Here is a 26,022-nt window from a genome sequence, read left to right as displayed (position 1 = left end):
CCATCGGAAAACAACTGTGGCCGTGATGCGCTCTAAGAGTGAAGGTAAAATACCTTTATTTGCTTAAAGAAAAAAAGTACGTGCTTTCTCTTTATTTTATCAGTTGAAACTTAAGAGATGGCTGTGCGTGGATAATCATCCATGAAAAATTTATATTTTTAACATTACCCCTCTTTCAAAAAAAAAAATACTAGACTGGAAAGGAAACCATAATTTTTTTGTAGAATTATATTCTTCATTAATGTATTAATTCATTATGCAAACCCTGTTTCTATATTACAACACCCATAATAATGAAACTTTCACTGAAGGCTAGCACACTGCATAGAATATTTAAAAACGTTACAAAATTCATTTGTTCTTTATTAGAGGTACGTAGTCCTTCAATATAACGGAAATAAATAATTTTTTTTATTGACTTTGTTTTACCCTCAGTGAAGTTTATATTACATTTATTTATAGCATAAAAACTAAGCTGGTATTTTCTCAAACAGAATATTCAAGTTCATTGTGTTTGTTGCATATATGATTGAGATACTTCTCAGTGCATCAGCTGCAGTTTTATTTGGAATGACAAGAGGTTTGGCAGTAATTTATATTAACACCTTTTCAAAATGTACACAATTTACGAATATGTACAAAAGAACTTATAATCAGTATAGCTTCTCCAGAAGTCTGCTGGACTGAAGAACTGAGAACTCAGCCAAACCTTATGCTCTGAATAATCTGGAATAATGCTGTAAAGAAATGGAAATTCACATTAGTTCTTCAGATTATGTGCACAAAGTAACAACATTTCAATTATTCTCCCATGAGAACATTAATAGAAAGTCTTATTTTGATACAATAAGGTACATTAGTAATGTATTACAAATCCACCATTTAAGTTTTAATACTAAACTGTATTATGTTAATCTAGAGATAAGTGTATCTCCATATACACACAGTTTCTTTATATTAATGTTGATAACCATTCAAACACTAATTCCTCTTCACTGTAGCTGCATTATTCTTCAGTTCAATATAAATATTTCAGAAAATTACCCTTTCAATACATTTATCTTCCACTATCTCCTTGGCATGCTCTAAAACAGCACCATTAATGTGGAAAATTCTCATATTTGCTCTGATGTGAAAGAAAACCCATTTTCTGAGTTATGAACATGGATATTAGACAATGAATATTTACATACCTGACCCACAGACAATAAAAATGAACAAGCCAAGTAACCATGGACCAACAGGATATTTTTCATCTTGAGGTTTCTATAAATTAAAAAAAAAAAGTTTTATTTTGCTGTAATTAAAATTTCATAGTAAATGGTTACATTGTCTTGCTTGAAAGTGCCAGGAGTGTCACTTCAACAAATATTGTTTTTGAATTTCATGTGTAGCAAACATCTTAAGGGCTATACAACTAGAAACCTGCATTACACAGAAGCACTCACAACTCTGAACATTAAAACCACTTGTGGGTGTGGTTCAAGAAAATATTCAATGCAACAAACTTGATAAATTTACAAGTCTGTTGTACACAGAGATCAGGCGTGTTCAAGATGTCTCAAATAATGTCAGTTTGACTTGTACTAATAAAAGTGCTTACGAAGAATGACCTCCAAAATGCAAATTTAATTTTTTTTTCAGTAGTTCTATATCATCTTATCTATTTATTCTCCTCTACCATGACCTGCTGCTAAAACAACAACTTACGGTCAAATGAATAGTTGATAACTGACGTCAAAAACGTAATACCTCATTGAATGGCACTCAATAAAGGAATGAGGCTCAAACACTTAGATGTACACATGTTCTTGAAAGTAAAATTCTTAAAATAAACACTTTTATCAATACATGTTATGTGAATGGTAATTAAAATTTGTAGTAAGTTTCAGCTTCGGGTCAGTTACCTTTTTCTTTCTTTATGAACCTGACGATGACTGAAGAAGGTCGAAACGTTGTTCGCTCCTCATCATAAAATATTTTCTCAACCAAACGAGCATTTTCCAGCAGAATCTTTTATATAAAGTGTATAACCTTATTTACAGAGATGAACATGTTTTACATGGAAAGATAATACACTACGGTCACATTAAGATGCATGTCACAAGTTACATTATTTATTTCAGACGAATCACGAAACAAATGCAGAGGGCGCTTTCCTTCAGCTTGAGAAAGCGAAGACTAATAAAATAACGAGTCGCAATTAGTAAAAGGGAAACAATTAATAGAATCGAAACCTGTATTTTGAAGCATTTAGTAAGTGTAGTCGATGTAGCATGTGTTTAGGCCTATAATTATACTCTTAATAATACATAATACTCTTAATTACTTAATTTATTGCGCTTAATGATCTCATAATTCTAGTTATAGTCGAATGTTGCCTTCTGTTAAGAGCATCAATACCAAACTTATATTCAGATTTAACTGAAAATAAATTAAGTTAATCACTCAAAATTCATGTTTTCGATTGGTCAGTGTTCGTAAATCATAATTTAATGTGAAATATTTACTGTAGTTATCAACAACCTTAAAATAATCCTATTACTTTGTATTAGATTGGTTGTTAGTAAAGAAAAACAAAAAAACTTAATTATCTCTAACCTTAAACTTTCAGTCGTTATATTTCACTATAATATCGTGTAACTTGAATGTTCTTTTAATACTTGTAAAATATACTTTTGATAAGATGCTGACTGTTAAATAAATATTGAGGACAAATGAAGAGGCGATTACCAACTGAAATGTCAAGTTTTTGCGTCACGAAAATAACGCGCTAAGTCGTGATTTATTCCATCTGATTTATAGTATTTCTGTTGTTGGTGCGTTGTATTCCACACACACACACACAAAAGTTCACTAAACAAATATTTTCGAAGTAAAAACTTATTTTGAAGTTGCAACAATCCCTCATTTTCTGTATAAAGTAAACCCGTATTAAATAAATAAAAAAATTCTCAAAATACTCTAGCTTAAATTAACACTCATGTGAGACCCCCAAGCGGATCTATAACTTCTTCAGTAGGATTTAATTTTTTTTTAAATTCTGCTGCAGATAAATCTCCCTTCACTTACTGCTAAACGTAACATTCTTCACTCTTCATCACTACAAATGTATATACATCTGATGAACATAAGTTTTGGATATTAGATTAACAAGATAGACTGACTACTGGTGTTAGTCACGTGTAAAAATTGATTGCTTTTATTTTAGCATAACTGGTCAGCTACCCTGTGTCTGTCTCAAGGATCTAACCCCGAATTTTAGCGTTATAAACTCTAGAGCTCATCACTAAACCACTAAAGGTTTGTTTGTAGTTAAGCACAAAATTACATAAAGGACCATCTGTGCCCTGCTCACCACGAGTATCGAAACCCGATTTCTAGCGTCGTAAGTCCGCAGACATACAGCTGTGCCACTGAGGGGAAGACCATTAAAGTAGACGTGTATTAATATGCAAATAAATAAATACATATATGTACAGTGATTTATAAACATCTCCGTTTATCATCTAGAAATGAGGGACGGATAGTGCAAATAGCGCTGAGTAGCTTCGCGCGAAACTCAACAAATAAATAGTGGACATCACATCTGATGACACAATTAAATCCACGTTATTCCATGCTTGAAGGAGAAGTCACATTAGTACCATATTAATAAGAAATGAAATGCAGATACACTTGGTGATTTATCAAACATAAAACGTTGTCTGTGGTGATGACTGTACTTACGGTATCCCAGAATGAGAACTCGGTTCATTTAGAGAACCGCTCCGTTTGCTACTAACAAAAATTTAATGAAAAGTACTCAGTATATACAGTCATGTGAAAAAGTTAGGACACCGTATGAAACAGTTGAAAGACGCGTCAAACTGACAAATGAAAGATGAATCAAATTGACAAATGAAGTATGTGTCAAATCTACAAATGAAAGATGGGTCAAACCAACAAATTTAAGATGTGTCAAACTGACAAATGAAAGACAAAGGTGACACTACGAAATAGTACAACTGAAGCTTTCTTACTCGAGTTTGATTGACAGAAATAATTACTTAAATCACATACACTCATGTGAAAAGTTAGGACACTCTGTGAAAGCCTGTGTATTTTTGTAACATTTTTGGATATATATATACTTAATCTCAATTTCAACAATACTGAGAGATTATAGGAATATAACTAAACAATTAAAACTGAAGAAAAGACTTTTCAAGATCTTCTGTAAATGTAATTCTACAAAAATGCATATTCTAACTAAGGAAAACGTTAGGACACCCTACCCCCTAATAGCTAGTGTTACCCCCTTTGGCTGAAATAACTGCAATGAGACGCTTCTTGTAGCCATCTACCAGTGTCTGACATGGGTCTGAAGAAAGTTCGCCCCACTCCTCAATGCAGAATTCTTTCAGCTGTGAGATGTTTGAGGGGTTTCTTACATGTACAGCCCGTTTCAAGTCATCCCACAGCATCTCAATGGGATTAAGATCTGGGCTTTGACTCGGTAATTCCAGAACTCTCCATTTCTTAGTTTTCAGCCATTCCTTGGTGGATTTACTGGTATGTTTTGGCTCATTGTCGTGTTGCAGGGCCCAGTTCCGCTTCAGCTTTAAATTTTGTACAGATGGTCACACATGATCCTCAAGCACCCTCTGATACACAGTAGAACTCATTGTGGATTCTATGATTGTGAGCTGTCCAGGTCCTGCTGCAGCAAAGCAGCCCCAAACCATGACACTTCCATCTCCATGTTTCACAGTTGGTATGAGGTTCTTTTCCTGGAATGCTGTATTTGGTTTACGCCAAACGTGTCCTCTGTTCTGGTGTCCAAATAATTCAATTTTGGACTCATCTGTCCAAAGAACATTATTCCAGAAGTCCTGGTCTTTGTCAACATTCTCTCTAGCAAAGTTTAGTTTGGCCTTGATGCTTCTCTAAGAGAGCAAAGGTTTCCTCCTTGCACACCTCCCATGCAAGTTAAACTTGTGCAGTCTCTTTCTGATTGTAGAGGCATGCACTTTCACATCAACAGTAGTCAGAGCCTGCTGTAGGTCCGTGATGACATGTTAGGGTGTTTGGAGACCTCTTTTAGCATCTTGCGGTCTGCTCTCGGAGTGAACTTGCTTGGACGACCAGATCTGGGCATGTTTGCAGTTGTTTTGAAAGCCCTCCATTTGTTGACTATTTTTCGAACAGTGAAATGGCTAATTCAAAATCTTTTGGGATCTTTTTAAATCCCTTATCAGACTCACAAGCTGCTACAATTTTCTTTCTGAAGGCCTCAGACAGCTCTTTTGCTCTCACCATGGTGCTCACTTTCACTTCAACAGTCAGGAGCACATCAAACTAAATGTCTGAGGTTTAAATAGGGCAAGCCTCATTCACAATGCTGAGTAACGATCTTCTAATCATGTGTACCTGGTGTGATACACCTGTGTGTGAGTTGAGCCATTTTAAGTGGGAATAAATGTGTGGGTGTCCTCACTTTTTCCTCAGTTAGAATATGCATTTTTGTAGAATTACGTTTACAGAAGATCTTCAAAAGTCTTTTCTTCAGTATTAATTGTTTAGTTATATTCCTATAATCTCTCAGTATTGTTAAAATTGAGATTAAATATCTATATATCCAAAAATGTTACAAAAATACACAGGCTTTTATAGGGTGTCAAAGCTTTTTCACATGACTGTATGTGACCTCGCTCTTGTAGATCAGCTCGATAACTTATAAACGCTGTAATTCGGGGTTTGATCCCTGTAATGGGAACAGCACAGATGGCTCATTTTGTAGCTTCGGATTGAATAACAATATTTTCCTTTTAGTGTGGACTACATACACATGTAATGATTCTACGTGGTTCCACGGTGGCAGTAAACAGAGCTTTGTTAAGTTACACGCTTAAAGAAAGATAAATAAAAATATATATTTATAAACATATTCTTTATTCTTTTCTATAAAGAAACGTACGTCTCGTAAGACCCTTTGTTCGTTGTCGTAATGCAGGTTCACATTACGTATCTGATGTGTTCACCACGGGAACTCGAACCACGGATTTAACGTTGCAAATCTGTAAACTTATAGTTGTTCCAACATATATCAACTAGACTTACTAGAGACTTCTCAATCAACCTTGCGATTTGATAGCTGATATTTCTGTCCATAAAACTCATTTTCCAAACCCACTTAGTTTTATATATACTCAGTAGTGTCACTCAAGGACAAGATAGGGCTAGTGATTTACATACTTTCCACTGGCTACGTTTTCTATATCCTCTCCTCCCTAGTCTACTGTAGATATCTGAGAAACTGTGTTTGTTTGTTTTTTCACGTGTGTTTTCAACAAGTAATTGTATCTTCCCTTGGGGCCTGGCGTTCCACTCGCAGGTCATAGTTTCGAATCCCCGTCACTGTATATACTCGCCCTTCCAGCCGTGGAGAGTGTTATAATGTTACAGTCAATCACAATATTCCTTTTATCCAGTAGAAACACGTTTGTCTTATCAAGCTTTGAATTTTTAACAACATAGTCCCAGGGAGGGGGCTTTCTTTTAATACATAATAACGATCCGGATGTTGTTTTTGTTGTTGTTTTTTGTCAGCTCTGATTTACAGCAGTCGTTACTGACGGAACAATAGTTATTTCTCGTAGCTGATGTTTACTAGAGCTTTAAACGTCCACGCAAAATATTTTCTTTCAACAAACAAACTCGCTACAAGATGCCGTCATTAGCCCTAAGTGATTTGCTTGCATAGCACCATCACGATTGTTTGTTACATGAGTTCCAATTCGTGTACGAACAGCTAGGCTTTTGTCTTTATTTAAGGGTGATATACCACTCGTTTCGAGCCATTAAGGTTCTATATACTAACACGCGCCCTAGACTCGCAACAACTGTTTACCTCTTTAAGTTTTCTCATATCTTATGTTGACGTTCGTGGTTTTGTAAAGATTCTTTCAAAAATAACACTGAAGTGGTCTGGACGCGAACCAGTTTTAGTTAATGAATTATGCGTCACGACCTTCCGCTTTTGTACCTCATAAAAACATTAATATAGATCCATATAATTTTCCTTCTACGTTCTTTTTTTATCCATCTGCCTTTATTATCATCGTTTATCTTGTGTATTTGTGTTTTTCTTGTAGAAAAACCACATCAGGCTATATTCTGAGTCCAGCGAGTAATCATATATATATATATATGCTTTATGTAATCATATCTTTATATATATAAGTAATCATATAACCTCAAATTGGTGATCTTTTTCTTTTAGCTCTTGTTATGGTATCTAGAATTTTGCGCGAATTTAAACGACGATTAAGTTACCAGTAGTAAGCTAATAAGAAGAGAGGTAAGAAATCAACACCTGATAACCAAATGTAATGTTCTCGATTTTATATTTTTGACAGAATAGGGTTCACATTTCAATTTTCAATCTACTCTCTACTGTTCACTCTGATGTTTTCTATTTCTGATAGACTGGGATTCACATTTAAGTTTTTACTCTATTCTCTACTGAAAAAACTGTTGTTTTCTATTCTTGATAGACTGGGATTTACATTTAAGTTTTTATTCTACTCTCTACTTAACAAACTGTTGATTCCTATTTTTGCTAAAGTAGGTTTCATATTTAAGTTTTTAGTCTACTCTCTATTGAACAAACTGTTGTTTTCTGTTTTTTATAGACTGGGTCTCACATTTAAGTTTTTCGTCTATTCTGTACTGAGCAAACTGTTGCTTTCTATTTTTGACAGACTAGGTTTGACATTCAAGTTTTAAGTCTATTCTCTACTCAAGAAACTGTTTTCTATTTCTGATAGACTGGGTTTTCTATTTAAGTATTTAGTCCACTCTCTACTAAACAAACTGTTGTTTTGTATTTTCGATGGACTAGGTTTCACATTAAAGTTTGTAATGTGTTCTCTACTCAACAAACTGTTTTCTATTTTTAATGGACTGAGTTTCACTTTCAAGTTTCTAGTCTATTCTGTACTGAGCAAATTATTTTATTCTATTTTGATAGAGTGGGTTTCCTATTTATGATATTAGTCTGCTCTCTACTGAACAAACTGTTTTTTTTTTATTTTGGACAGACTGGTTTCAAAATTTTAGTTTTTAGTCTATTCTCTAATGAAGAAACTGTTGTTTTTATATTTTTGATAGACAAGGTTTCATATTTATTTATTTTTGTCTATTCTCTACTGTGCAAACTGTTGTTTTCTATTTCTAATAGACTGGGTTTCACATTTAAATTTTTAATCTGTTCTCTACTGAAAAAACTGTTGTTTTCTATTTTTGATAGGCTGTGTTTCACATTCAAGTTTGTAGTCTGTTCTCTACTCAACAAACTCTTGTATTCCATTTTGACATACTGGGTTTAACAATTTCGTATTTAGTCTACTCTCCACTGAACAAACTGTTATTTTCTATTTTTCTGAAACTGGGTTTCATATTTAAGTTTCAAGTATACTCTCTACTGAACAAACTGCTGTTTCCTTTTTTTGATATAGTACATTCTACTCTTAAGTTTTCAGTCTACTCTCTACTGAAAAAACTGTTGATTTCTATTTTCGATGGACTGGGTTTCACATCTAAGTTTTTAGTGTATTCTGTATTGAACAATTTTGTTTTGAATTTCGCACAAAGCTAATCTAAGGCAATCTGCGCTAGCCATCCCTAATTTAGCAGTGTAAAACTAGAAGGAAGGCAGATAGCCATTATCAGCAACTGCCATCTCTTGGGCTACTCTTTTACCAACGAATAGTGAGATTGACAATCACATTATAACACCCTCACACCTGAAAGAGCCAGCATGTTTGGTGCGACCAGGATTCCAACCCGCGACCCTTGAATTATGAGTCGAACGCCTTAACACGCTTGGGCATGCCGGCCCATATTGAATAAACTGCTGTTTTCTATTTTTGATAGACTGAGTTTCACATTCAAGGTTTTAGCATACTCTCTACTGAACAAACTGTTGTTTTTTATTTTTCACAGTCTGAGTTCAACATTTAAGTTTCAAGTCTATCCTCTACTGAACAAACTCTTATTGTCTGTTTTTCATATCCTGGGTTTCACATTTAGGGTTTTTGTCTTTTTTCTAATGAAAAAGCTTTTATATTCTGTTTTTGTTAAAATGTGTTTTATATTCAAGTCTTTAGTCTATTCTCAATTGAATAACTATTGTTTTCTCTTTTTGATGAACTGCATTTAACATTTAAGTTTTTAGTCTACTCTCTAATGTGCAAACTGTTGTTTTCTATTTCTGAGAGACTCGATCTCACATTCAAGTTTTTAGTCTATTCTCTTGTGAACAAACTGTTGTTTTCTATTTTTGATACACTAGGTTTCACATTTAAGTAAAAACTTACTCTCTACTGAGAAAACAGTTGTTTTCTATTTTTGATAGCCTGGTCTTCATATGTGAGTTCTTAGTCTGTTCTCTATTGGGCAATTTGTTGAATCCTATTTCTGAGAGACTCAGTTTCACATTTAGGTTTTTAATGTATTGTCTACTGAACAAACTGTTGTTTTCTGTTTTGTATGTTTCACATTTAAGTTTTTAGTCTATTCTTTACTCAATAAACTGATGTTTTCCAGTTTTGATAGACTGGATTTCACATTAAAGTTCCTAGTTTTCTCTCTACTGAGCAAACAGTTGTTTTATATTTTTGATAGCCTGGTCTTCATATGTAATTTCTTAATTTGTTCTCTACTGTGCAAATTGTTGTTTCTATTTCAGAGATACTGAGTTTCATATTTAAGTTCTCAGTCTATTCTCAACTTGGGAAATTGTTGTTTCCTATTTCTTAAAGACTGGGTTTCTCATTTAAGTTTTTAATCTATTCTCTACTGAACAAACTATTGTTCTCTATTTTTGATAAACTAGGTTTCACATTTTAAGTTTTTAGCCTATTCTCTACTGAGCAAATTGTTTTCTATTTTTGATAAAATGGTTTTCATATTGAAGTTTTTAGTGTAGTTTTTTTGTGAGCAAACTGTTGTTTTCTATTTTTGGTAGAATGGGTTTCACATTAAAATTTTTAATCTATTCTCTACTCAACAAACTTTTGTTTTCTATTTTCGATGGACTGGGTTTCACATTTAAGTTTTGAGTCTATTTTCTATTGAAGATACTGTTGTTTTCTATTTTTTTCTATTTTTCATAGAATGGGTTTGACATTACCTTTTTAGTCTATTCTTTACTGAACAAACAGTTGTTTTCTATTTTTGATAGACTGAGTTTCACATTAAAGTTCCTAGCTTACTCTCTACTGAGCAAACAGTTGTTTTCTATTTTTGAAAACATATGGTCTTCATATGTAAGTTCTTAGTCTGTTCTCTATTGGGCAAATTGTTGTTTCATATTTCTGAGAGACTGGTTTTCACATTTAGGTTTTTAATATATTCTCTACTGAAAAAAAACTGTTGTTTTCTATTTTTGAAAGACAGAATTTCACATTTTAAGTTTTTAGTCTATTCTCTACTGAGCAAATTGTTGTTTTCTATTTTTGATAAACTGGGTTTCACATTAAAGTTTTCAGTGTGTTCTTTACTCAACAAACTTTTCTATTTATGATAGACTCACATTTGAAGTTTTTGTATTTCTCTATTGAAAACACTGTTGTTTTTTATTTTGGATAGACTAAGTGCCATGTTAAGTTTTTAGACTATTTTCTTCTAGGCAAACTATTCTTTTTCATTCCAAACACATACGTTACTACGTCACTGATTTACTTACAGCCATTGTGAATAACTTCTGAGTGAAGCAAGAGATCAGAAAAAAATATAAAGTGTGCAAATTGTAGGTAATTTTTATAATGTGGATTAATCAGATGTTTGTAATATCATTCATTAATTCACAAGGAAATATGACATCAAAGTGTTTTGAATTTATTGAGTCATGGTCTTGGTCCTCTCTCGGTCATCGACATTTTCGTCCATAACACGAGTAAGATACCTCTAGTTTGGGCAATCCTGAGTGATTTATAAATGTATTTAATTAATGTTAGTCACCAGGATTGGACAAACCTAACAGTGGTGGCACCACTAACAACACTTACCCAGAGTTCATCACCAACAAGATAGCTATCCAAATAGTTTACTATGTTTGGATGTTTATTTTTCTTCAATACTAAAAGGTCAGTGATGACAAGCTCTTTTCTGGGTTGCTAGGTTACATTAATATCTATAATTGCAACTTCCAACCCAGTAGCATTTGCTACAGCTGTATAGACTGTTCCTGAACCACTAAAACAATAAAAGAAAATATCATTAAAATTTGTAATGTGCTAGAACATGAACATATTACCACATGCTACTGATAAAGTTAATGTGCCTTTTAAAAACTAATTGATTAACATGTTTCTTGTCTTATACCTTTGTAAGGTAATAAAACTGTATGTTTTCTATATAAGTTTATTATATAACAGTTGGAAAATTGTGCACAATTAATTTTTTATTTATACAAATTCTACTCTGAAATATTGATAAAGATTAAATGATACATTATATTCACACAAGAAAGCACCATTTCTTTCAAGATACATTAATAACCTTTTGGAAGTGTGTTTAGCCATTATATTAATAATGTCCTCATAATATGATATTAGTTTTGAGTCTTTAATACAACAGTTCTACTGAAATTATTTGCAGAAATTAATCCATTTTAGTAAATGTATACCTTTAAGTCTTAGAATATTAACAACACTACGGATTATTTTGATCTATAAACCTTGTAACTGTTACTGTGATCACACTTAAAAAGTTCCTTGAAAATAATGTATTTCTACACTGTTATTTTATTCTTCATAATTTATCAAATCTCCCTTTCAATCAAAATGTACAATTATTTAGTTACAAATTTTAACATTTTCTGGGCTTACAACTATTTTTACTGGGACTGAAATTATTATTCAATATAAACCCTTGTTGATGTAAGCTGCTTTTGGATGAATCAAATTACCAACTTGTAACACTACATTTTTTTTCTTTCCTTGGTAGGTCCATAAAAGGAAATGTTTTTAATATTCAACATTTCTAAATTTTATGATTTGAATCATATTTTCAATATGTCAGGAATACCATTTTACAGTCTGGTTAGCTTGCATATTTATTTTTAATCTGCATTACATATTCTATAATATTCGTTTCTGCTGTGTAAACTATGCCTTCATGTTAGATTTCTTTTTATTTGTAGCTTTGCTCTTAATGGTATATTAAATGTTCAATCTAAGCTAATCTTGATTTTCTTTATTATTATGTGTTACCTTGGGTGGAATTTAGGTGAGCTTCCTCTTTTACATATACGCTTATTTTCATAAACAGATTATTTCTAATTTGTAATAATGAATTATTAATCAGAGTATGAGTTTCCAATGAAAACTGCATTGAAAACGCAGTTCAAAATAGTACACCATTTTGAAATGTACCTTGGTATTTACATTATTATAATTTACCATCTATACTTCATATTGATGGCATTTTGGGAAGCCCCCCTCCCCAGCAAAATATCCTGACGTCGCCACTGTCTGTTCGTGAATGTGCTTTAAAAGCTATACGATTTTTAAAAAGCTCAGTGTTTCCTTTGCAGAAAGAAACAAAACTTGCGCGCCTTCATTCAACAGTGTGGAGTTTAAAGGCTTACGAATACAAAAAAACAAGAGCCCTACTTATTTCTACATATTCCAGGCGCCGCCACTGAAACCAAGATAATTAAATATCTCCAGTTACAGGATGAATGGGCGTCACTTTGTGCTGGCACACGTGGCCCTTGCCCCAATTGTATTCGACAGTTTCTCTAATCCCCAGTTGATGTTTTTAAAAATCAGAATAGAAAACCATGACTGTTAACATGACGAAACGTCGAACATTTCAGAACCTATGAGCCCGAACCTCGACACTTATTTCATTGTTGGGGTGAGTCCTATATACTCTCGATTTCTTCTTTTAATACCCAAGAGGTTTGATGTGTGGAAAACTATTTCACTATTTATATACTATTCGATATGAATCACTTTATGTGATACTTTTATCAGTACTTTTAGGATACTTTTCTTTAAACATTTTTAACTCTATCCTTGCGAGTTATGTACCTGTCCAACTGAAATACTTCCGTGTACGCGTTTAAAACGTGCATACCAGTGTTAACTAGTTTTAGCACATAAATCAATACTTAACACTTTCCCTGATAGTATCCAGAGAAACGGGATCTCTTTTAATTCCATTTAAATCCAACTTACATGCTACTTCGCCGACACACACACACAAAACATATATAAACTTAAATTGAGTTATTTGTTCCGTATTTCAAGTGAAACAAATATGCAAGAGAAGCTACCAGTACTGAACAGTGACGTAACGACAGTCTCGGAAAAGTACCTTTAATGTTCTCAAGAGAGAAAGATTTAATATTCTCATGAGCCAATTACCGAGAAAAATAACTACTATGTCAACGTGTCTGTAGGCTTGTTTATAATCGACAACTAACAATCTAATTTATCGATTATTATTGTTTATAATTATTATGAAGGATGTTTTTGGCCCAGCATGGCCAAGTGGTTAAGGCCTCGTAATCCGAGGGTCGCAGGTTCGAATCCCCGTCACGCCAAACATGCTCGCCTTTTCAGCCGTGGGGGTGTTATAGTGTGACGGTCAATCCCACTATTTGTTAGTAAAAGATGAGCCTAAGTGTTGGGGGTGGGTAGTAATAACTAGATGCCTTTCCTGAGTCTTATACTGCTAAATTAGGGACAGGTAGCCCTCGTGCAGCTTTGCGCGAAATTCAAACGAAGTTATATTGCTACTTACGCAACATTAGGGCGCTTGGTATTGCCAGGTATTGCGACTTTTCATTGATAACAAGTAGCTCAAGAGTTGGCGGTGCGTGGTGTTGACTAGCTGTTCTCCTTTTGTCTACCATTTCTAAATAAAAGGCGCAGTTTTGTATTGCAGGCACTCAGCGAGAAGCTTTACGCGAATTTCGACAAACAAACGAAAATTAGGTTTACGTGCTACATGGGCATATCCGATTCTTTAGCGTCTAAAACTTTCATATTTCCCGACGCAAACGAAAAGAAATAAAGGAAGGTTTAGTTTATCAAACCGCACGCTCCGAAAAGAAAAAGAAAAGAGAATTATAAAATAAAATTCAATCTAGCTTCAGAAAATTTCCACCTGGTTCATACATTTTGAGCTGATTTAAGGGGGTTAATATTACTTGAATAAAGTTCATTTAAAGGTAAATCGTTGAAACTAATCAGCAACCGCACTTCACACGAGAACTGCCTTCCATTAAAGACTCCTTCTGGCTGAAGCCCGCAATTCTAACATAGAGAATGGGTGTACGTTAGCACGTAAACAGTAATAATTACTTCAGTTGCCGGAAAAATAATCGATTATTCAGTGACAAGAAAAAAAAAGGTTCTGCGTTACTTGACTCTGTCAAAGAAATAAAAATACAGTGGTACCTTGGTTCTCGAACTTAATCCGTTCCAGAAGGCTGTTCGAAAACCCTAATCAATTTTTCCCATAAGAAAAACTGTAAATTAAATTAATCTGTTATAGACTTTCAAAAATCACGCATTATGAAGCATTTTAAGTAAAAATATTACTTATTTATACCTGTATAATAATACTTACATGCATAAAGTCAACCACGAAAACTATAAACACAATAAAAAAACAATAAATGAAAATTTAACTGCACTTTACCTGTGCTGAGGAGAGCTGATGGTGTAAGTGAAAGGTGGTGAGGAACGTAGAGAGTAGGAGGGTTATTATTTGTTTGGAAGGGGACTCATCTTCCTTAAAAATGTCAGGTAACTCTCCATCTGGGGTTCTTTCTCTTTTCTGTCTCTTTGCACTGTTACAGCCTGCTTGAGACTCACCAGACCTATTTCTCACTAAAAACTTGTTTAATGAGGTTTGTTTCTGCCTGCATTTTAAAATGTTTCTGAAGTATGACATGACATTGTCATTGAAAAGGGTTATGCTGCAGTTTGTTACAGTTTTGTCAGGTTGAAATTTTTCCACAAAACTTTGTAACCCTCCCTATTTTTCACACATGTCCTTGATTAGTGAACTAGGAACATCCTCTCTTCCCTGATCCTCATCTGAAAACACTTCCTCAGTTGCCTTCTGTTGCTGCTCCTTCTGAAGGTCTTGGAGTTTCTTCCGTGGTGAGCTCAGTGTTGTGGTCTTCTACCAACTCCTTCACATCATCACCACTCACATTCAAGCCCATACACTTGTCTAGTGAGACAATATCCTTGAAAAAAAGGCTCAGCCTCAAAGCCTTCAAAGTCTCTATCTGCTACTGAGTCTGGCCACAATTTCTTCCAGGTTGAGTTCATGGTCCTCAAAGACACTTCCCTCCTGGCTTTGTCTATGATCCTCAATCAATGGAGGACATTAAAGTGATTTTTCCAGAACTCTCTGAGGGTTAACTCTGTGTCAGAGGTCACTTCAAAGCACCTTTGAAACAGTGCTTTGGTGTAGAGTTTCCTAAAGTTCAATATGGCCTGCTGGTTCATGGGCTGAATGAGAGGAGTCATGTTAGAGGGCAAGAGCTTCACTGTAACGAAACTGTACTCCTCCACCAACCCGTCCTCCAAGCCTGGTGGGTAAGCAGGTGTTTTGTCCATCACAAGAAGGGCCTTGAGTGGCAACTGTTTTTCCGTGAGGTAATTCTTTACACTTGGGGCAAACACTTCATGGACCCACTCCATAAAAAAATTGCCTGGTTACCCATACCTTACTATTAGCCTTCCACATGACATTTAGTTTACTTTTCAGAACATTATTTTTCTTAAAAACCCTCGAGTTCTCAGAATGATACACAAGTAAAGGCTTAAGTTTTAAGTCCCCACTTGCATTACTACATAACAATAGAGTTAGCCTGTCCTTCATTGGCTTGTGTCCTAGCAGTGACTTCTCCTCCTTAGTGATGTAGGTCCTCTTTGGCATTTTCTTCCAAAAGAGGCCTGTCTCATCACAGTTGAACACTTGTTGGGGAATAAAACCCTCAGCTTCTACATAGTACTTAAAATTCCTAACAAATTTATCAGCAGTGTCTTTGTTAGAACTGGCACCCTCCCCATGTCTCACCACACTATGTATCCCACTTCTCTTCCTACATTTTTCAAACTGCCCCCTACTAGCCTTAAAGGCATCACTTGTATCAGCACTCATTCCAGGGGTGTTTTTCAGGAAGTCAGCATGCAACTGCTTTGCTTTCTCACAAATGGTGGTCTCAGAAATGCTATCACCAGCTAACTGTTTTTCGTTTACCCAAATCAACAACAGTTTTTCTACCTCTTCCATTGTTTGTGATCTTTGTTTCGTAAGCACTGTCACTCCTTTTGCAACATCAGCTCCTTTGATGACCTCTTTATTTTTCAGTATGGTACAGACTGTAAACTTCGCCATATTAAACTGTGTAGCAAGGTCAGACACACGAACATCACTCTCATACCTCGCTATGAGATCTTTTTTCACCTCTATTGTGGCTCTAACAACTTTTCTCTTTGGTTTGCTGCTTTCGTTATCCTTCTTTGACCCTATGGTGGCTTATTTAATTAGAATATTTAGAAAACCAAAAAAAGAAAAACGAGAACGTTCACAGCAGATTTTAGCGGGGGTGTGGACTGAGCGACAGGTGCAGGTAAAATGTTTTGGGCAAGCTTGGCGTGGGCCGAAAATGGTCGAAGGGTCGTTCGGGTCATCACTCGGGTTATTTCGGGGGTTCGGGCCACGACAGCTTGGTTCGGGAACCGAGTTTATGTTCGACAACCGAGACATTTTTTTCTCAAACAATATGTTCGAAAACCAAATTGTTCGAGAAGGGAGTCGTTCGAGAACCGAGATACCACTGTATTGTACAGTTCTAAGTTCGGTATTCATTTAAAATAAATCTTTCTTTCGAGACAAATTAAACCAGATCATATATATATGTCATGCGGGGGGGATATTTCTTTTTCGTTGAATCAACACCACCCACCGCTTACTCTTTCACTACTCTTTTACCAATGAATAGAGATTGGCCATCATATTATAACGTTTCCACAGCTAAAAGTGCTAAGATACGTTCGGCGATAAAATTCGAGCCCGTGATCCACAGATTGTGAGTCGGCTGCTTTTACCAGCAGGCCAAAAACCCTTCTTACGCTAGCACTATCAAATGCTAAGTTGTGTTTACGTCGAACACTTGCGCAGTTACACAAGGACTAACATCCTTAGCCGTTTCTAAATCTGAAATGCTGGATTATAGGAAAGACAGAACCCACTGCCAACATTTTAACTGTAACTAGTAAGAAGCACTAAAGGCCCCAACAAATGACATTTGGCTTTTCATCCTTCTGGAAACGGCAATCCTATTTGCTTCAGTATATAAGAAAAAAATGCTGATGAAATACTAGATTTACTTTCTCAGGATTCCTGAAGGTGTTCTGTTTCAAGAGTAAATAAAACCTAAATTAAGAGTAATAAATATTTGTATTTCTTCCTTTTGAAATTCACACTTTGTAGCTCACAGAGGGAATAATTCATTCCGTGATTCATGGCATGCGCCCATTTTACTGACATTACAACGGTATAAATTGCAACGTTAAGCGCCCCACATGCGACATCATGTTAGTATCTACTGGCCGACTGACAAAACACTACTGTATTGCGGTGCGATTACTTACAACAAATAACCCCCTCCAGAAAGCCTTTGGCTCCGTTTCGTGGATATTATATTTGTTGTTGTTGTTTTTGAATTTCACACAAAGCTACTCGAGGGCTATCTGTGCTAGTCGTCCTTAATTTAGCAGTGTAAGACTAGAGGGAAGGCATCTAGTCATCACCACCCACCGCCAACTCTTGGGCTACTCTTTTACCAACGAATAGTGGGATTGACGAACCCATTATAACGCCCCCACGGCTGAAAGGGCAAGCATATTTGGCGCGACGGAGATGCGAACTCGCGACCCTCAGATTACGAGTCGCACGCCTTAACACGCTTGGCCATGCCGGGCCGGATATTATATACTTTATAGCTATATACTTAGTTTAGGAACACTGTTAAGTAAGTTGCTTTTTTGTCAGTTTCAGTGTTTTTAAAAATAGAACTTGGGTAACCAATTATTAAAAGACGGAATTTCAGGAAATAAGAGCTCTGTAATCAAATAAGTAATTGCTGGAATTAAAATGTATAAATCTCGAGCACTGTTGTAATTAAAGTAGTTAATAAAAATATACGATTGTTTTTATTAATGTAGCATCCAAGTATAATATTAGTAATAGTTAGTTAGATATAACTTAGTAGCTGTAACTGTACTACTGCCTGGAGTTACCCTTCGTGAAAGTTCATTGCTACTGTTTTTAATTTCGAGAACTTTTTAAGTTTTTAAAATGTTGGAGAAAGCGAGAAATTAATTCAAAAATGAAGTAAAGTTGTTGTTTGTTATTAAACACAAAGCCATAGGCAATATATGACACCACAAAGAACTAAGTCTTATAGTTGGATTATATGGGTAAACTTCGATGGAGCATTTGACGCCACAAAGTCTTATAGTAGGATTATACCGGTAAACTTATAAGGAGTATATACTACCACAAAGAACTAACTCTTATAGTTGTATTATACTGGTAAATTAGATGGAGTATATGCTATTACAAAGAACTAAGTCTTATGGTAGGATTATACTGCTAAACTTATGTTGAGTACATGACAACACAAAGAATGAAGTCTTATGGGAAAATAATACTGGTTATCTCATATGGAGTATTTGACACCCCAAAGAATTAAGTCTTATAGTAGGATTATGCTGATAAGCTTTTATGGAGTATATTTTACCACAAAGAACTAAATCCCAAAGTAGGATTATACTGGTAAACTTGGATGGAGTATATTCTTCCACAAAGAACAAAGTCTTATAGTAGGAGTATACTGGTGAAATTGGATGGAGAATATACTACCACAAAGAACTAAATCCCAAAGTAGGATTATACTGGTAAACTTGGATGGAGAATATACAAAAAGAATTAAGACTCAAAGTATAATAATACTGATAAACGTGTATGGTGTATATACTACTAAAAAGTAATAAGTTTTATGATAGGATTATAATGATAATCTTGGATGAATTATATTTTACCACAAAGAAGTAAGTCTTATAGAATGGTTATACTGATAAACATTTATAGAGTATATCCTACCACAAAGAAATAAGTTTTAGAATAGGATTATAGTGATGAACTTGGATGGAATATATGCTACCAGAAAGAATTAAGTCTGAAAAAAGGATTATCCTGGAAAACATTTATGGAGTATATGCTACCATTAGGAACTTAATCTCAAAGTAAAACTATACTGATTAACTTTTATGGAGTATATCCTACCACAAAGAAATAAGTTTTAGAATAGGATTATAGTGATGAACTTGGATGGAATATATGCTACCAGAAAGAATTAAGTCTGAAAAAAGGATTATCCTGGAAAACATTTATGGAGTATATGCTACCATTAGGAACTTAATCTCAAAGTAAAACTATACTGATTAACTTTTATGGAGTATGTGCTACCACAAAAAACTAAGTCTCATAGTAGGATTATACTGGTAAATGTGGATGGGGTATATGACACCACAAAGAAGTAAGAATGTATAGGCAACAGTACCAATTAGTATACAAGAAGAAATATAGTCAACTACATTTATCAGTATGATAGAAGTTATAATGAACAGAAATCAAATTAGCTGTTTAAAAATAACCGAAATTAAATTAGAAATTTAATTAATGCTGTGTATCCCAGGTCAAGGTTTTGTTCCTCATGTAGTTGTGATCCATTGACGTCACTCAATACAGGCCGGAACCCCGATTTTTTCTCCGGTATCTCAGCCGTAAGCTTCCGAGTTTAAGTCGCTAAAATTGTGGTTATATCCTCCAGGAAGTCGAACCATAGATAGTTCATTGTGACGGATTCTATATCTTGCATAACTCCCTTCATATAAAACATAGTTTAATCTATTTAGTTGTTCAATCAGTGATTTTTCCGGCTAATTCTATAGAAAAGTCGCTTCTGAAATAGTAAATACCAATACTGCCATAACAATGGTTTTCATCAAAATACCAACACTGCCATAACAATGGTTTTCATCAAAATACCAACACTGCCATAACAATGGTTTTCAGTAAAATACCAACACTGCCATAACAATGGTTTTCATCAAATACCAACACTGCCATAACAATGGTTTTCATCAAAATACCAACACTGCCATAACAATGGTTTTCAGTAAAATACCAACACTGCCATAACAATGGTTTTCAGTAAAATCCTAACATTGCCAAAGAAATCGTTTTTCAATAGAATCTTAACATAATCACAACAATGGTTTCCAGTAGAATTTTATGGTAGTAACAAGAAACCACATCTAAAATAACAACAGTAAAGAAAAAATACAAATTACGAAATGAAGCTGTAACTGAAAATGCATTCACTGCATTTTAAGTTTTTTCTTTGGGCTAAATTTTCCAGCAAAACATGCCAAGAAGTCTGTTGCTATAAATCGTTTACGTTTCTCTTGATATGACTTCAGTAGCTTGGGTTTACGTAAAAAGATTGTCTTCTATTTTCATGTTTACATACAGCACTTGTTAGTCTGTTCTAGTTAAGGCTCATCATAACATTCACAACTTGAGAATTTTAAACTACTTAATTTCGGATACAGAGAATCTAATAAAACAAATTTAAAAAACGAGTCAGTCACCTATTCACTTTTCAGACATTTTGAAAACAATTATCTTTTTTACTTTTCCTTATAGAAAACAATTTTCCGAGATACTAAATTCCAGAATTAGGCTTCACAAAGCATAGTGGTTAGCGTTTACGGTCAGTTAATTCGTGGACTCGTGGTTCGCAACCCGTTGCTGTAAAACCAAGCTTCACCCTTTGTGGCTGTGTATTCTTTAAAAGAATGACGGTTGTGATGGATTTACTGTTACATATCTCTTTTATTATCCATATTTGTTTATTTTAGAGTTAGATTTAGAAATGTACATAACTTATACTTCTAAATGTGTATTGCGAAATTCTCGTCTATTCACTAAAGTTGTAGAAGATTCTCTAGTGTAAGAATCAACTATATATGTATATACGTAAACATTCGTGTATCGTCAGTACTGTTGTACAGGGTGAAATTTCTAGTAATTTTCCTCGCACCTATAAATGCAACCAATGCAACACGTCAAGAGACAGTATATATTATTGGTTTGCTACATTTAATATACTATAAACCTCGAAAGTTATAACTGTGATTAACCTTTATCAATCGGGAAACTACGGATATTTGACCAAGAACGTTTATAGAGTTTGATCATTACAAACCATTTAACTTCAGTGAATTCACATCCGACATGAGTATTTTTACAAATACATTACATAATTCATCGGTCGGTAACTCGACGTGTGGTCTGCGAGTAAAGAAGTATACAGAGCTAGCTAGCTCCCTGTTAAGTGACTTGTACCTACATCAAGAGGAAATTAATTCGTTCATCGTGGACCCTCGATAACATACCAAAGAAGTTCAGGATCAGATATGTAGAGAAGACTCAATTTTGTTTGTAAGTTTGTAAAACTTTTGAACGTAGATCATTATTTGCACTAACCGTTATTATAAATTGTATTGTTGTTTGTATGTTAAAATATATTTGTAGTAAAAAGGAAAACTGCGTGTATCAATCCTGATGAAAAATATCATAAATTACATTCCTATCAACATTTATTTAACCTTTAAATCTAAATTACAATTTAACTCATTTTAAGGCTATTTAAAATTGTAATACATAACATAACAGACTGTAATACGTAAAACGGTCAAATCTCATTATTCGATTAGTCAAAAGTAAACTGAAAGTTAGCGCTTGATGCTGTTAATTAGCTGTACAGATAACCCTTGTGTTAGCTGTCATTTTCTTATAGTTTATTAGCATAACATCAGTGACATTTGTGTACAAACAACCTTTGTGTTAGCTGTCTTTTTCTTATAGTATATTAGTATAACATTAGCGACGGTTATGTACAGACAACCTCTTGATGACAAGAAACCCACTTGAAACAAAAATGTATCTCAGAACGGCATGTATGGATATTAACACTTTTATTGATAAGCAGAGAACAACGTTTCGACCCTCTTATCAATAAAAGTGTTATTACCCATACCAGCCGTTCTGAGACACCCTGTGTTAGCCGTCTTTTTTTTTTAATAGTTCATTAGTATAACATTATCAACGGTTAGGTGTCGTTTTGCAAGAAAACGTTGAAACAAACAAACAAACAAAACCAGAATTTTGGAAGTAGCTGTCAATAGTTAATGGCAGTGCATTTCTGTAACAGTAAAATCGACAAACAATTTTAGTATAAACTTTAGGATATATATATATATATATATATGGGCATAAATTAGGATGGTAAAAGAGGGTTTACATAGACATTCACATAGAGAGTAAGACGGACAGATAAAGAGATCGAAACGTTACATGAAGTAATTCTTATCAATTTTCAAACAAGTCAACTGAACTTATCTGTCTCCTAAACACTCTTACCGTTTCCTTGAGTCGTTACTTGAAATAAAAGAATTTAAGGGTTTTTCTTTCGAACTTCAAGAGATGAAACTTATTCCGCACTAGAAAACAAACTGTCATCAGGCTAAGAAAATCCTCTCAATAATTGGAAGATATATCAGAAGATAAAATAACTTGCACTCTTCCATTTCAATGGTTTTTCTCCTGCGTTTCCTGGGCAACTTTTAAATCAGCTTAAAGTGCAGTTTATACGGGACGTTAACGTCGGAAAACGATACCGTGAACTATACGATAACTTGTATCTAATCTAGATAAAATATCAGTCTCGTCCATTTTACCTCACGACCGACCTCCACACTTGTAGGTCCAGACAAGTAAACCACGACAAATTGAAACAGGAAAAAGCTTTCAATAAAATCTAACAAACTGCAGATATTAGAGAAACCATATCCTGTTCTGTTAGTATGGTTAACATCGTAGCTGAAGTAATCAGACTCGTTTATATTATAAACTTCAAAGAGAACTAAACGTGGTTCTTGTTGTTGTTAAAAAGTGTGCCACATTTCTTTTATCCTCTTTTATTTTTCATCGTGTAAGCCGCAGACAATCCAATTTAAACAACATTGTTTAACTAGCTTTATTTCGAGTATTTCTTTCGTTCTTTAAATAAAGGAAAAATAAACTTTACAGTGACTGTAAATCGCTGTGTTTTACGCCTTTCACCACGGCAGGATTATCTGTTACACAGATACAAAAGTGATTAATTTGAGTAAAACTTTGAAACAAAAGGTTTAAAGTAAACATTATAACCTTCTTACCTCTGAGGATATATTAGTATTATTAATTACCTGAACAAAAGGAATAAAGTACGTACAGAGTTGAAAAAATATTTAATCATGTTGGTAAACTTGCGAATCTCAATAGAATTTAGAATATTTGATTGTTTCAACGCTAAACCACATAGTAGGCTATCTGAGCTCTGCTCATCGAACCCTAAGTAAGAAAGCGCAAAAACCATGGTTATCTTCGTTTAAATACATGAAGAGAGAACATTTGACTTTAATAGTGAAATAAGAAGTATTTAAGGAGAAAAACATTAGAAATCATAAGAAAGGCATCCCTGTCCACCCCTAGTAACTCAATGGTAAGTCTGGGGGAGTATAACGCTAAAAATAAGGTTTTGATACCCACTGCAACTTGGGTACAGATAGGCCATTATCTTTGTCCCAAAAGCCTTTGTCTGTTGGCATTGACGTTTGTGTAGTAAACTGTTTGTTGTTGTTTTAATTTCGCGCATAGCTACAGGAGGGCTATTGCGCTATACGTCCCTAATTTAGTCGTGTAAAACTAGAGTGAAGGCAGCTAGTCAACATCACTTACCGTCCATTCTTGGGTTACTCTTGTATTGAGAGCCAATCTTGTAACGTACTAACGAACCAAAACTAAAGCACAAAGAACGTTGTTTTCGTGGCATCAGGACGTGAAAAACTAACTGTTGGATTCACACTCTGGACATCAGGACGCGAACATTTAACAGTTGGATTCACACTTTAGATATTGGGACGTGAACAAGTAACTGTTGGATTCATACCCTGGATAGCGGGACGTGTACAGTTAACCGTAGTATTCACGCTCTGGACATATGGACGTGAACAAGTAATTGTTGGACTCACACTCCGGACACCCTAATCATCCAGACCTCACAATTCTGAGACAAGGAGAAAAAACACAGTATTCAATATTAAGATACTAAAAAAAGAGCATGCTTATGAAGCAGGTGGCAGCACTGCGTGCATAGAGGTGGTTCGGAATGTTTATCTGTGCTCTGCCCACCAAGTTTCTATTAGTATTAGTCCGCAGTCATACCATTGTGGTATACTAGTGGCATTGAAATGATATTTTAAATATCTCTAAAACAGGTCATTAGAACTTTAAATGAATTTCTTTTTCTTCTTTCTTCATTTTTATTACATAATAACTCAAAAACCAAAACAATTGTATCAACCATTTCCACTGAGGTGATATAGTTTCAAATGGAATATTCGTTTTTATAAGTGTTATTAACAAGTAGTAATAATAGAAAAATACATAATTCTAGTAACGTTCCTGTAAAAAAACTTAAAGTACAGGATGAAACAGGAATTATCAGTCAATAACAGATAAACAATAAATATTACAGTTGGAATGTTGGTTATAAAAACAACCTTTCTATGTTTATTGAGACACTACATTAGAAAAACAGGTGAAGAAGTGAAGAAAAAACTTTTTTTAAAAAACTAAGAAATGTAGGGATCTGTTGGTGATAGAATATAAAATATGTTAACACGCCTCTGGCGCTAAATCCACAAGAGATAAATTGAAGGGACAGTGGAAAATAAAATATTACAGATGACGAGAGTTTTATAAATTCTTTTAGGCCTAATGCTTCGCCTATATTTCAAGTGTGTGTTTGTGTGTTTTTCTTATAGCAAAGCCACATCGGGCTATCTGCTCAGCCCACGGAGGGGAATCGAACCCCTGATTTTAGGGTTGTAAATCTGGAGACATACCACTGTACTAGCGGGGGGCCTATTTTTCAAACAGTAACTTTTAATAGTGTTATATGTACACATATAAAGATGATATGCTGTGTGTTTCTGATTATATTTAAACTGCTTTGAAAACTTTTTATATTATTATCGTAATCAGATGTCACCGAAACAATATGTATAAGTACACGGCTCTTTAAGAGTTTCGCTATATATATAATTTGTTGGGTTAAGTTTCTGCTAGGATTAAAATATCACTTGGTGTATTATGTACTAAGATACCTGCATATAAATACAACTATACAAATATAAGACTTCTTACTTCGCTCATTACATCTCAATTCCGCGAGAGCGGTTTACGGTTTAAGAGAAACAAAAGTTTCTGAGTACATCTGGTTGTCTCTCAAGCCTTATGAAATTAAAACCTAAACTACTGCCAACATAAAATAAATAATACTTTACTCATTTATACGACAGATGGAGCGGCCATCGTCCAATTCATTACATTCATAAATCAAAAGATTCATCTCCGCTAACAAACCAAAATTTCTCAAGTTCGATGGGAACGGCGGATAGCAATGTAGCATTAATCAGAACTATAAGTAGCACGCACAGAGTCTTATACGCAAACTTCATCAAAATTTCATGATTAATGCAAGAACTTAAAGGTTTGGACACGAAGTTCGTATTACTTCTCATCAAGAAATTAACCTGGTTAACTTACAAAGTTTTTCTATGGAGAAATTCACCAAATGTAGTAGTAAAAAAGGGCTGATATACATCAGCTCAGAAGTCACCATTGAAGTTAAGGCTGTCATTGCCAAAATCATATTATATTTATATGTATGAAGTGGAAAATAGATTCCGACTCAAGGACCAACGTAAATTTGAGAATTATATCATACTTGCGAAGAAACTGTGGACTTAAATTAAATAA

General features: G+C 34.4%; 1 protein-coding gene and 1 long non-coding RNA gene across 2 annotated transcripts in view; one reads left to right on the top strand and one right to left on the bottom strand.

The window, feature by feature from the left end:
- Positions 1-529: 529 nt before the first annotated feature.
- On the bottom strand, positions 530-14,958 carry LOC143244068 (uncharacterized). Its single transcript, XM_076488093.1, has 3 exons — positions 14,704-14,958; positions 1,194-1,266; positions 530-737 (listed from the first exon to the last, which is right to left on the bottom strand). Exons 1-3 carry the CDS (start codon positions 14,956-14,958, stop codon positions 700-702), a joined length of 366 nt encoding a protein of 121 aa, XP_076344208.1. The 3' UTR covers positions 530-699.
- The window catches only part of LOC143244069 (uncharacterized), a 53,010-nt gene continuing 39,703 nt past the window's right edge, over positions 12,716-26,022 (top strand). Inside the window, exon 1 of the long non-coding RNA XR_013024886.1 lies at positions 12,716-12,909. This is a non-coding gene — a long non-coding RNA (uncharacterized LOC143244069). The remainder of the gene's footprint in view (positions 12,910-26,022) is intronic.

Source organism: Tachypleus tridentatus, chromosome 2 (assembly GCF_004210375.1).
Source record: "Tachypleus tridentatus isolate NWPU-2018 chromosome 2, ASM421037v1, whole genome shotgun sequence".
NCBI classification, from domain to species: Eukaryota; Metazoa; Arthropoda; class Merostomata; order Xiphosura; family Limulidae; genus Tachypleus; species Tachypleus tridentatus.
The sequence above is the reverse complement of the archived record's forward strand: the minus strand, read 5'-3'. Positions and strand labels throughout refer to the sequence as shown.